General features: G+C 34.8%; 1 protein-coding gene across 1 annotated transcript; it reads left to right on the top strand.

The window, feature by feature from the left end:
• Positions 1-153: 153 nt before the first annotated feature.
• LOC107754063 (ankyrin repeat and SOCS box protein 13-like) lies at positions 154-5,673 on the top strand. Its single transcript, XM_016570376.1, has 6 exons — positions 154-282; positions 710-897; positions 969-1,125; positions 2,258-2,392; positions 2,532-2,723; positions 4,151-5,673. Exons 1-6 carry the CDS (start codon positions 240-242, stop codon positions 4,276-4,278), a joined length of 843 nt encoding a protein of 280 aa, XP_016425862.1. The 5' UTR covers positions 154-239; the 3' UTR covers positions 4,279-5,673.
• The last annotated feature ends 7,831 nt before the right edge of the window (positions 5,674-13,504 follow it).

The following is a 13,504-nucleotide window of genomic DNA, read 5'->3' as shown; positions in this document are numbered from 1 at the left end:
ATATGTGTATATATATATATATATATACACATATACATATACACATATACATATATATATAGTATTGACCCCAGTAAATTCGCAGTAAACTACAACTCCCAGCATTCACGGCAACACGTCATAACTACAATCTAAACAGAACAGACCACGTGATGCATACACCGCATTTCTAAACACAGCAGACTTTAGTTAGCGACAGTGTTTGGTTTACATTTCTCTACCATTTTACTAAAGCAGAGATGGAAGTGGAAACGGCACGACCTTATTTTTTCGGTGACATCGGTAAGTCCACGCGTATTTGCCGCTATGTCCGTACTGCAGCGGCGTGCCGCCCTATTTTGATTATCATATTTCACACCATAGTGCTCTTCTTAATGCCATGCAACTGTAGTCAACAACCAATGTTTAATATAGCCTTATAAATATGTCATATAGCCAACTATGATAATATATAAACTATACAAATAATAAACATTAACGCATCAATAGCTCATGTACATTATTTGATTCTATTACATGATTTATGAGACACAACTTTATCTCTTTTTTTTTTTTAACTCGAAGGCTTATATGACCAATATATTATGCCTAGTAATTCATTTTTATCGCATATGCTAAAATTATTACCATAACACATCATCCATTAATAAAACAGTGGAAACGATCTGTTGTGGCTGACTCTTGTGGTTATGGTTTTACTGTGTATTAGGTTTCTGGGCAGAGAGGACAGAGGTTCATAAGGCTGCGTATCGGGGTCAGGTGTCAGAGCTGCAGAGTTTGATCCAGAGTGGAGCTTCAGTGAATATTGTGGCTGTGGACTCCATCACTCCCCTCCACGAGGCAGCTGCGCGCGGACAGACGCAGTGTGTGAGACTGCTGCTGGACGCAGGGGCTCAGGTGCCAGTCACACACATACTGTTCTTAAAAAGGCCCTGACTTTGGCTTTGAAATGGGTTTTTGTGTTGCAGGTTGATGCAAGGAACGTGGACGGCAGCACTCCACTGTGTGAAGCGTGCTCTATCGGGAACTTTGAGTGTGTGAGGCTTCTTTTGGAGTATGGAGCAAAAGTCAACCCCATGCTTACCTCTCGCACCACCTCTCCTCTACATGAGGCCTGCATGGGAGGTGTGCTGGTTTGGTCTACACTCACTGTAGAAGTGTATTTTATTTCAATTAAATTTTATTTGTTGATTTAAAATGTATGGTTATCTAATTATTAGAACAATTTTATAGTAGAATTTGTTGACTTTTTGTTTTTCTTTAGTATTAAAGAATCTGTAAGGATTTTTTTTAATTACCGTAATTCATAGAGTATGAATTCTTTTGATGATGAGTTTATGGTTGTTTTTATTTTATTTTGAAATCACTTTATTTAAAAATATACTAATATACAATGTTAAAAAATAAGTTAGAGAAGGAATTTAAGAGTAAGAATTTTTTCTTAACTTTTATTTTTACATTTTATTTTATTTAAAAATTATTTTAAAATATAATCGAGTATTAGTATTATCAAAAATGATTTTATATTAGGTTTTGTTGATTTTTTTTCTGTAGTATTACATTTTATTTTATTAATTTTTAATAAAAAATATAATCAGTATTAGTATTATCAAAAATTATTTTATATTAGGTTTTGTTGATTTTTTTCTGTAGGTTTACAGAATATGTAAGGTAATTTTATAAATTCATAGAGTATGAATTCCTTTTATGATTATTTTATGTTTACAATTTATTTAAAAAATAAAATGCACTATATATCAATTAAAAAAAAATTTTTACATTGTGTTTTATTGACATTTCTGTAGTATTACAGAAGCTGGTTTACTTATAGGTAAAAGGTAATTTTGTCATATTAGAGTAAAAATTATTTTTATGATTATTTTATATTCACATTTTATTGTTTTGTTTTTATTTTAAGGACAATAATTATTTTCATTATTATGAAAATTATATTTGGTTTTGTTGTCTTTTGTTTATATAGTATTACAGAATCTGTAAGGTATTTTTATAAATGCTTAGAGTATGCATTCTTTTGATGATTATTTTATTTTATTGTTTTAAAATATAATTGTCAAATTTTCAACAACAAAAAAAAAATTTAAATTGTGTTTTATTGACCATTTATAATTTCTGTAGTATTACAGAATCTGTATGAATTTTATACATTTATAGAGTAAGAATTATTTTGATAAACTGAACTTTTTGAGTGAAATACTTGTCTGTCCATCATATAATATGAGAATATTCTGTTATGCAGGTAATGCAGATTGTGTGAGGTTAGTGATTGCTAAAGGAGCCAGTCTGGAAGCCTATGACCTGTACTACGGTACTCCTCTACATGTGGCATGTGCCAACCGACACCTGGAGTGTGTTAAAGTGCTACTGAATGCAGGTAAAACCGGATTCCATGAACCATGAGATTGTAAAGTACTCTGTCAGCCATGCAAACGCTAAAGAATGTGCCTCTAAAGAAGGTAGTTTAGATCTGAAATCACCAAAGTAAAGCTTTAATCATGAATCATTGTGTGCAGGTGTGCGAGTAAATGCCACTAGGCTACACGAGACGCCCTTACATCATGCTGCCAAGTCCAACAATGTGGATATGATTGAGCTGCTGGTGGAGTTCGGGGCCAACATTTACGCCCGAGACAAATATGACAGGAAGCCAGTCGACTACACAAGGCCAGATACGCCCTCAGCGCACTATCTTCAGCTTTATGAGAGTGAGTTCAAAACAAAACCGCCTTGTAAAGAAATTCAATTACACGACTTAATTTGTATTTTCAAATGGTTTTCATTCGTTATAGGATATGTTATATTGTTTAAATTCATTACTTTATAGGATAGACAGACTGAATGTACAGGATTTAAAATTTTAAAATGTAATTTAAATCTGAAATATCAGTGGTGTTGTAGAAATAAAATATCCTACATTTAATATTCTGCACTGTTTTGGTCTCTTGTCAAATAAAAAATGTATAAACAAATAAAGTTAATATAATTTTTGATGGGAAAAAAAAGATTCAGTAATAAAAGATTTAGTATTTTGAAAAGTATAAATTTTGATGTAAAATAAAAAATTAATTGTTTAATATTTTGCACCTTTTTGGTCTCTTGTCAAATAAACAATTAATACAAAATAAAGTTAATATAATTTTTAATGAAAAAAATTGTTTTGATGTTTAATGAAAATTTAATTTTTTATATTTTTATAATATGTTTTAAGTAATTTAAAAGCAAAACAGTGTTTTTATTAAAAGTAATCATCAAAAAAAATGATCACAAAAAGTTCATGTGATTTCATAATGAAAAAAGACAATATAGAAAGTGTCCAGCAGATGGTGCTCTTGGCTTAATGTAAAAGCTGTTGTTTTGTTTATGTGGTATATTGTTTTGAATGAGGAAGAATCAGTTCAAAGTTCAGTTTAGTATGTTCTCCATGCTCTCACCAAGATTTAAATGTTCTATAAAAAAAAAAGATATATCATGTTAATGTTAAGTGTTCTGGTTGTAGTGATATGCGGCCACTGTGGTTGTATCTGCAGGAGTGATTCACAGCCAGGTCTGCTGCCTAGGTGCTGCTCAGGATGTTTTGGGTGTGATGTTATAAACAATTACATGAAGTTTATGATGATGAGATTAAAAGTTAGATTCTGGCGTAGGTCTGGAATCCATCATTAGTCTCATTCCAAAGGTGCATTCGAGTCCAAACACAACACGGCAGTGCCCCTCTACAGAATGTAAACCAGATTCATGCGAAACCGTGGCCTAGGAGCATATAAATATTTTCCTGATACTGACATTTAGAGGCTAAAAATAATAATACGAGAATGCAAACATTTTGATTTTGTGTATTGAATGATATGACAGGAGGTTGTGATCTGAAGCGCTCATATTTTACATTATCAAGCGAGAAGGTTTTATCTCCTGGAATGTTCACTTGTATTTGTTTTTATTTGGTTTCTATGGAAGGCAAAGTCAAAATGTATCAAATGTAGGGTGGCCATACAAAATTGTTGCCACAATTGTCATCACTGCCTCATTTCCATGTTCTTTCTTCTTCTGTAGCTAAATGCAATCTAAATGAATAGTGTTGCATTGAAATGTTATTGAAGTGTTTAATACTGCATTATATTGTGTGTTTTTGCAGGTAACCCTCTTTCTCTGCTGCAGCTGAGCCGTATCGCCCTGAGGACGCTGTTGGGCGCCCGAGCTGTGGATGTGGTGGCCAAATTGGATATTCCCAACCGTATTATCAGTTACCTCTTATACCAATGAACTCTTTCTTTAGAAGTTTCTTTAGAAGTTTTTACCTCAGATGCACAAACACTTAAAGCACTGAAATCTCTCCAAAAATAAATATTAGTTATATTGGCACTTTAGAGCATTAAAGGTGAACTATGTAATTTTTTTAATGTTAAAAATGTATCCAAATTATTATTCTTGCAATTTTGTATTGGCACAGAAATTGCACACTTCACCTTTAAAAGATGTTTGCTTTTAAATGAAAATTCTGTCATTATTATTAACTGAGTTTCATGACTTTATCCCAATGGGGTCCAAAAGAACCTTTAATCCCCACTGTATGGACAAAAAGCGCTGAGATATTTTTCAAAATGCCTTCATAGGGAGCAAATGACAGAATTTTCCATTTTGTGCAGATTGTCCTTTTAAGTAACAGAAGCACAACAGATTACATAAATAGGAAGCACTTCTTAATAGCACTTCTCAGCAGAACAGTCTGACTTTTGCTGTAAAATATGTTCTCGTAATGTGTCTGAGGTGAATTTAGGACTGATGGAAACCATTATATGTACGCTAAATATTGCCGCAAAGAAAGAGCAGGAGATAGAGACACAAAAAAGAGGAAACGCTTAATCTGGCAGCTGTCTTCATTCAGGAACTCCTCTGACCGCTAAATGAAGTCCAGGGAAACTTCAGCAGATTAGTCGCTCAGACGACAGACACTATGCACAACACACAGCATTGCTGGAAATGAGCATGTTATGCTCTCATTAGAGATTCATTATAGGAGATCGCAGCGGCTTGAACAAGGTGTTATTGCACAGGCCAGAGGGAAACACTGGCATTCGTATTCTGACATCAAGCACTTTGAGTTATACCTCCGTTTTGCCACATTCATTGTCCGTGTTCCGCTGCAGTGACGCCACGGTGACACTGACAGAAGACAGTTTACAGCAGTGTTTTATTGTAGTACTGTTGTATTAGTACACCGGTTGTAATATTTTACAATTCAGGTGAAGGATTTAATATAGTCTGTGTGTTTGTTTCCTCATTTTTTTCTGAATTGAGGAAAAGATATTAAGACTACATGAATTTAAGTGCTGTAATGTAACTTATTTGAGTTCATCAGAGTATTCTGCAGGAAAATACATCAGGCTGGACTTGATGTGATGCATTAAGATTTGATTGGATCATGAAATGTTGGGCTTTCATTTTTTATGTCTTTTATTAATAGAATTTATCCTTAATTTGGACACCTCGGCAAAAATAAAAGCATTTTCAGATGTAAACAAAGTAATATTTTCATGAAAGATGATAGCAATCGTAAACTTACATCGCATACTCTTATGAATTGCATATGCAGATAAATTACAGCATGCACACTACTGTTTGGGGTCAGTAATTTTTTGTTTTTGAAAGAAATTATTACTTTTATTCAGCAAGGATGCATTACATTGATAACAATTGTATATATTTATAACAATTATAATTATACAAAAAAATTATATATATATATATTTATATATAATATAAATTATATGAATATAAATATATACATGTAAATACATGTAAATATTTTCAAAATATATACTGTGTGTGTGTGTCTACATAAATATACACAGTACACACACATATATTGAGTAAACAAAAACTTTTATTTTGGATGCGATTAATCGTTTGACAGCACTAATATATATATATACTGTATGTATGTATGTATATATATTGATAAAGACAAGAAATATTTCTTGATAAGCAAATCAGCATATTAGAATGGTTTTTGAAGGATCATGTGACACTGAAGACTGGAGTAATACAATTCAGCATTGCCATCAGTGGAATAAATAATATTTTAAAATATATAAAAAAAACTGTTATTTTAAATTGTTTAAAAAAAATTCACAATATTACTCATTTGACTATATTTTCAAATAAATGCAGCACTTTGTTCAAAAATATAAAAAATGTTACCAACCCCAAACTTTTGAACAGTAGTGCATGTATGTAAAGAAAAAGGCAAGGTTTTAACCCTATACAGCTTCAATTTATCATTAGAAAACGGTTTTATTTTAAGCCAGAGTTCAAATTATTTGTTCCAGTGATTCGTTTCATTCATTTCTAAGCTGCCTGTTCAACTGTTCCTTCCCTTAATTAATTGAAAGGGTGTCAGGATTAGTTTTGTGAATTTGACCCGCAGTTTTCCAAGTTCTCTTTATCCATCTGATCCCTCCACATCCCGTGTTCCTCCTCCGGCCTCCTCTTCTAAAGTACAGAATGTTCTATAAATAGCAGCCAGACCAGAAATAGAACGAAGTCCAAGTGCTTGTGTTCTCACTGAGCTGGAGAAATTAGTTCCTCTTCCTGTGCACGTATCCCGAGCCCATGAGCGCTGGATCTGACCTGAAGCTGAGCAGCAGGGAGGGCAGGAATGATGTTATTAGGGCGCTAACCCTCTTCTGATATCAAGCTTACAGAGACACGACAGCTGCTATTGAAAGAATGCTGCTCTTTTTCTTCACACTCATCTTAAAACAGCCTTTAAAGGATTGTTGTCTTAATTGTTTAAAGCAGATTGTGGAATTCATGGATGCTCTGTGCTAGATAACATGCAAGTGTCGGCTGGATTTTTGGCTTTTTGGTTGGTTATTCCAAGGCATGAATACTTTTCACACAAGCTTAAAGTATTTGGTGCTATAAGGTTTACTGTTATACTGTTCAGAAATATCTTGCTTGATGCTCACTATGTTTATTTAAGGTAATTAAGTTATTGTGAAGTAAATATTTACTGGAAGATTCTGTCTGTTTTATTTGTCTGTTGTCCTCCATCAGGATATTCAATGGTAAGCCATAAAACAATTAGCATTCTTCCTCAATGAGAAAACAACTGAATTGACATGGATATTGTTTGAATCTATTTTAATATGATTCTCTCTGCGATTTTGGTCATTTACGGTGTATACCAGTGATTCACATATATTGATATTCTTTTTTTATTGTATTTTATTTTTCATAAGCATTCCCACTCATTTCAATGATAGTTGCAAAGCTGTTTTATAAATTGTTATCCTAGTGATTCACAATTTAAAATGACCAATATTATTATTATTATACTATTTTATTCACAAGCATTTTCATTTATTCCAATTGCATGGCTGGTTTTATGGATTGTGTATCAGCAGTTCAGATTTTAAAATGAACAATATATTGACATCTAATCTAAAGCTACTAATTAACCTGTATTTTTGTCCGCCCACAGGCCTATTCCTCAGTGCCATTTCTCTTCACTGCCACAAGGGGGCTCTGCAGATTTGATGTTTGAGCCATTAGTCTTTTCTTTGTTTGTAGACAGTCTTGCTTCTTTGCGACCCAAAGAAGGCCTCTTTGCGATTGAAGTCAGCTGATCACATTCTGATCGCATTCTTGTCCCATTGACCTATGATTGAGCATCACATAGTAGAAAAGGAGACTTAAATTTTACAGAAGCTTGTGGCCAAAAACAGTAGACTTTCACCCAACGGGGTTTACATCTCCATCCGCTCCTCATAATCATTCTTTCTTCTGCTTGTTGCTGTTGTGCTACTGCATGTTGACACTCAACCTTGTCATGCAAGAAAAATAGCACACCTGATTACACAACCGAACGGCTTTTGTGCTGGAACAAAGGTCTGCCTTCAGTGAAGGGCTTTAGAAGACTGTAAAAGACGTGCTTGCAGAAAAAGATTGTGACCCAAGGTTGGAGGAAAAGCAGAGGAAGCAGATTCTGGTTCTGAGATGGTCCGCTTCTTGTCTTTAGAGGCTCCCAAGCACAAATCACCTCAGATCCACTCAGGAATTCCGACTCAATGAGAAACAGATGTTGTGTGTATGAAGCGCAGCCATGAAAGCCAAGCTCAGCTCAAAAACTGCACGCTCCACACACACACTAAAGACTCAGTTAAGACCAAGTTCTAGTTGTGATAAACCATATTGTACCCAAGACATGTTTACATGACCTAGTTTTGTTACTTATTCTATCACTGTATTTTATTATGAGGAACCTTTCATAAAACTAGTTGCAGATTCAAACTTTGTGCTTTGTTTTGGAGGTTACTGCATCTTTTGTGCCACAGATGGGAGTAAATTACATGGCAAGCTAATTTGTAGAATGACAAAAGGCTACAGGACAGAAAAGGTTGCCTGAATCTGTTCATCTTGGTTGCTTGTCATTTAGCAAAAAGTGACTTAAAAGTCAGTAATTGCAGACACAGCCCCCTGGAGCAATGCTGGGTGAAGTGCATCTAAAATCAGACTTTAACCACTGGTCTATTCATCTGTTTTTATGTACCGTCTCTGTGGAACAGTCTAGAGCTGAAACAACAGACAAGACTCGATCAAAACGTTTTTGTATATGTCTAGTCAGAAAAATGTGTGTCTGTCCAGCTGAGAGCAGAAGCAGTGTAGGATAGACATACACTTCATCTGTCTTTGTTTCCCCTTCTCCCCTAAATGATCATACCATCTGTGTGATTTTTTTTCTTTCTAAAGGGACTCCCTCTATTGGATATTGAAGCAACACACCACATACTGACCTCAGCAACTTTCCATTTTAGCTCCTCTCCGTCAATACGGGATTTTGATTATCTGAATACACTCCAGTTTTTTAGTGGCAGTTCTATGGCTTTTATGGATTGTATGTCAGTAATTCACATTTTAAAATGAACCATAAATTGACTTAAAAAGCCATTAATTAATCTAGATTTTATATTTTATTTTATTTTGGCTGGTTTTATGGATTGTTTGTCAGTGATTCACATTTTTAAAGGGACAATATATTGACTTCTACATCCACTTACTAATTTTTATTTTATTTTACTTTATTATTCATAAGCATTCCCTTTTTAATGGCAGTTGCATGGTTGGTTTTATAGATTGTAAGTCAGTGATTCACATTTTTAAATGAACAATATATTGACTTCTACATCCATTTACTAATTTTTATTTTATTTTATCTTTCATAAGCATTCCTTTCTTGTTAATGGCAGTTGTGTGGCTTGTTTGATGGATTGTATGTCTGAGATTCACATTTTTAAATGAACAATATATCTATATCTACTTACTAATTTTTATGATTTTATTTCATTTCATTTCTATGGCAGTTGCGTGACTGGTTTTATGAATTCCTAGTGATTCACATCCTAAAATGAACAATATATTCCCTTCTACACCCAAAAATGAATCTCAGTATCATTTCTTTAAATCATTTTTTACCGATTAACAACCCTATATAATACATATAATCTTTTTTTCTGTTGTTTTGACATCACACGTATTGTTGGTTATGATGTCTTTTGAAGAAAAACCTTGTGGCTCCAAAACATAAATCTGATTTAGCGCTTCCTCGTGTCTTCACGGGTCACAGCGCATATCACACTGAGAACAAAGGCCTCACATAGACACATGCACATGATTTCTGTTTTGATCTTCCCCTGAAAATGAATTAAATTGGTTAAAATAATTTGAGGGCACCACTCACCTGACTGCACATTCTTATTTGACCTAAATTAAATTTATTTATTATTTGCCATAGTGTACTATTCATTCTTCGTGCGTTACACCCCACTTGTTTATGTCTTGATGGCTTTTGTCTGTGCTCTTGTTTACTCTGTGGCTCAAATCTCAGTCTATCATTTTTGGATCAACCCTCAATTACAAGCTTGCCTTGTAGTCAGCATATTTTGGGGGATTTCCTTTCTTGAGGCATGAAAAGGCAACGCTAGTCCCATCTACAAAGGCATGCCTCACCACTTACATGTTTTACATTTTGTTCTCCATGCACGCAAGGTGAATTAGCACACATTAAAATGTAAACCAGGTTTTCAAGCTTTCTAACCATATGCAGTCATTTGAACTGCTTGAGTTTGGGTGCTTGAAGGCAAATTTTTGCGAGATAGATGGCTGAGGAATGATAGCGGACTATATTAGCGCACTGGTGCCATCGTAGAGCAAAACTATTTGGTTGTATAATCAGTTTCGAGGTCATATTCGCCACAGGCTCAGCTACTGTGAACATTTTATTGTGAATCACATGCCGAAAAACAAAACAAGAACAGTATGTGCTCCAGGTAGCTTCTTCTCACTCCTTCAAACCGACAGTTAGCTGTTTGGCCTTGTTGGTAATGACAAGGTGTGTCAGCAGGTTGAGTAGTTTTGAGGTTTGAGATTGCATTCTACGGCTCTCGCCCCAAGCCATCTGTCCTACATATCTGGCTTTTCAAGTTCACCCCTGTCTCTTTTTGTCAATAAGATGAAGCAGAGCTGTTTGGGAGGTCTGGAGACTTATAATGAGCCGAAGTGCTATACAACACTTTTTGTTACCTGTTACAAAATAGGTGACACAAATACTTTTATTGGTTTGTTGATGTCCCAGATCGTGTGATCAGAATGTGATGTCTTGTAAATCTGCTTCTAATTGAAATGTGACACTATAGGCAGGGGATCATAATGACATGCAACAATACTGTTTCTGCTGAAGAGTACTTTGAATATTAAATACTTAAAAGAAATTTTGCTTAAATGTGCAATGCATAACAGAGCATGTTACAAAGGGTTGTGTCTTCACAGTGCAATGCACTTAACATTACCTTTTATTTCAGGTGAGATGAATGAACAAATAATTTATTTTTTATCCTACTATTCATATTCTCAGTGGTGAGAGTTCAGACTGTTGTGTCATTTCTTCAGCAAGGATGCATTGAATCATTTACTGAAAAGCGACAGTAAAGACTTTTACACCAATACAAAAAAATCAAATAAATGCTGTTCTTATGAATTTTTTATACATCATGAACCTTAAAATTAAGGTTTCCACACACACAACTGTCTAAATCAGCATATTAGAATGATTTCTGAAGGGTCATGTGACACTGATGATGCTGAAAATTCAGCTTTGCATCACAGAAATTAATTACATTGTAAAATTTATTTTAAAAGAGTTATTTTAAATTGTAATAATATTTCACAATATAAGTGTTTTTGCTGTATTTTTGTTCAAATAAATGCAGCATTTGGTAAGCATGATAGATATATTTCAAAAACTTTAGAAAATATCCCTGACTCCAAATTTTTAAATGGTGCAAAATAATAAAGTAACATAATGAGGTTATGTGACAAATAATAGCATGTTGCTGTTTGAACTACTATTTCTGCAATATGAGCTGTCGCCTATGCTAGTATTCAGTTTTACATGGTCTGTAGGCCTTCTGATTAGCAGGGTCATGCTTATTTGAATCAGGTGTTGTGTTGTTTAATGGGAAATGACACTTTGTAGACTTGCTGCAAGCTGTTTGTTGATACTTCAGCATTCTCCATCTGATGAAGTTTGGTGTGAAAATGGTACCACTTCAGCTCAAGGTAAACATTACCAGACTCTCAGACACCAACCTATAAAGTTTTATGTTGTTATGGATATATTTGTTTCTTAAATAATGTGAAAATAAATAGACCCTATGGCGTTCTCACTGAAACTGTTCATGATTTAAAAAGACAGACAGACATAAAGAGATAGAGAAAGCTATCTCACAATGTTTGTGTTATATTTGAACTGTATGCATGCCTGCCTTAAACATGCACACCAACAAGTTGATTTAGGATAAACCAAATCGGCATGAATCAAAGTCGTGCCTTGTGCGTGGCACAGGGTTGTTTAAAAGCTGGATTAGCACTGAGATAAGAGACCTCTATAAAATGCTGCTTGATGCCAAGCTGGCTAGAAATAAGTCCACCTGAGAAAGGCCATGTCACTCAGTCTGTACCTCAGCAAGTTTTTTATATGAGCTAATAGGCCTGCATTGTAGTGTAGCAGAGTTTATATTTGCATGTATTTGAGTGTTTTGTGCATAAGCCATTTGATGTATTCAGAGATGGTAATTCCAGATTTAATTGCATGCATTCTTCTCCTCACAGCTCACCACCTTTCTGTGGCTCATTTTAGGTCAGCTACATCAAACCATTAACTAGTAGGGCGAATCATTGTGGGCAGGCAAATAAAGCATTTGTGTCCTTTGGCTGCTTTATGAGAGCGTGCCGGTGCTGTCCAGGTTTGTTAGAATCAGGAGGCACGTGTTTGTTTCATGTGCTTTTATATGAAGTGCTGCATGCGCATTAATGGAATCATTTGTCTCTACTTTTGTTTGCATTGTGGATTTTGACATGGCTTTTAGCGCAATTTTCAGTGCTACTTTAAGGCTCCGTGAATCTGTTCTGTCTCAAAACTGACCCAGAACGGACCCTACACCTCATGCTTCCTCCATCCTTGCCAATTTCACAAATCCCATATCAGTTTGACTGAAATCCTGGCCTCCTGTCTGCACTTTTGCACTGATGAAAAATTATGTGTTATTGTTTGGATTTAAATCATCGATGTGCATTGATAAATGCAGCTTGTCAAGCAACCTTAAAAGAAGGGACGGTTGCTTGACACAGCTGCTGGGCCCATCACTAGCCATCCCGTCACGCTATAGGACACCACCACACATTCTTTTAATTTCTGAAGTCACACAATGCCCCAGAGGTCACCCAGAACATACCGTGGGGACATGACCCTAGTAAACCTGCTTTCTCCATGTGTTAGCCCTTTAGCATTAGCATTCATGCACCCTGTGATCAATTCAAAACCTTCTCGTAAAGGCGGACATATGGTACGGTCAAACCGTGGCTTTTCTTCTCGCTTTGAACATATATTCCCCTCTGGAATATAATCTTCAAAGAGTTCACGTTAAACAGTCTCTCAAGATCCTTATAAAAACTAAGCCGTTTATGATGGAGATTGTAAATGGAAGATTAAGCGCACAATTTTTTTATTATTGTTCAAGATTAAAAGTGCAAATATGTAGGCAAGACTTTACTTAAAATGCATTGACTCATTAGCCGTAAATACAGTACTGCAGCAATACTGGTCATTAGCATTTAGCATGAGATGCTAGTGTGCTTGTTTTCTCGTCTGGTGGATTAACTGTCATTAAACTGTGAGATAAACCAACCATTATCACCAGAAAGACCATGCTGGTCGAGGTTAACTCTTTTGGTGGTGATACCCTTATGAAAATTAACCATGATTTTACTATAGTAAAAGTGTAGTAACCATGGTTTTTTTGGCATATTGATTACCACAACAATAGTTTTACTACAAATACCATAAACTATGGTTAGTGTAGCAAACCATGGTTAATTTGTGGTTACCAAAGTTTAACCATGGGTTTTGGTTTTATTTGTGGTAAAACCA

Source organism: Sinocyclocheilus rhinocerous, unplaced genomic scaffold (assembly GCF_001515625.1).
Source record: "Sinocyclocheilus rhinocerous isolate Xijiao unplaced genomic scaffold, SAMN03320098_v1.1 scaffold772, whole genome shotgun sequence".
In the NCBI taxonomy this organism is placed as follows: Eukaryota; Metazoa; Chordata; class Actinopteri; order Cypriniformes; family Cyprinidae; genus Sinocyclocheilus; species Sinocyclocheilus rhinocerous.
The sequence above is the reverse complement of the archived record's forward strand: the minus strand, read 5'-3'. Positions and strand labels throughout refer to the sequence as shown.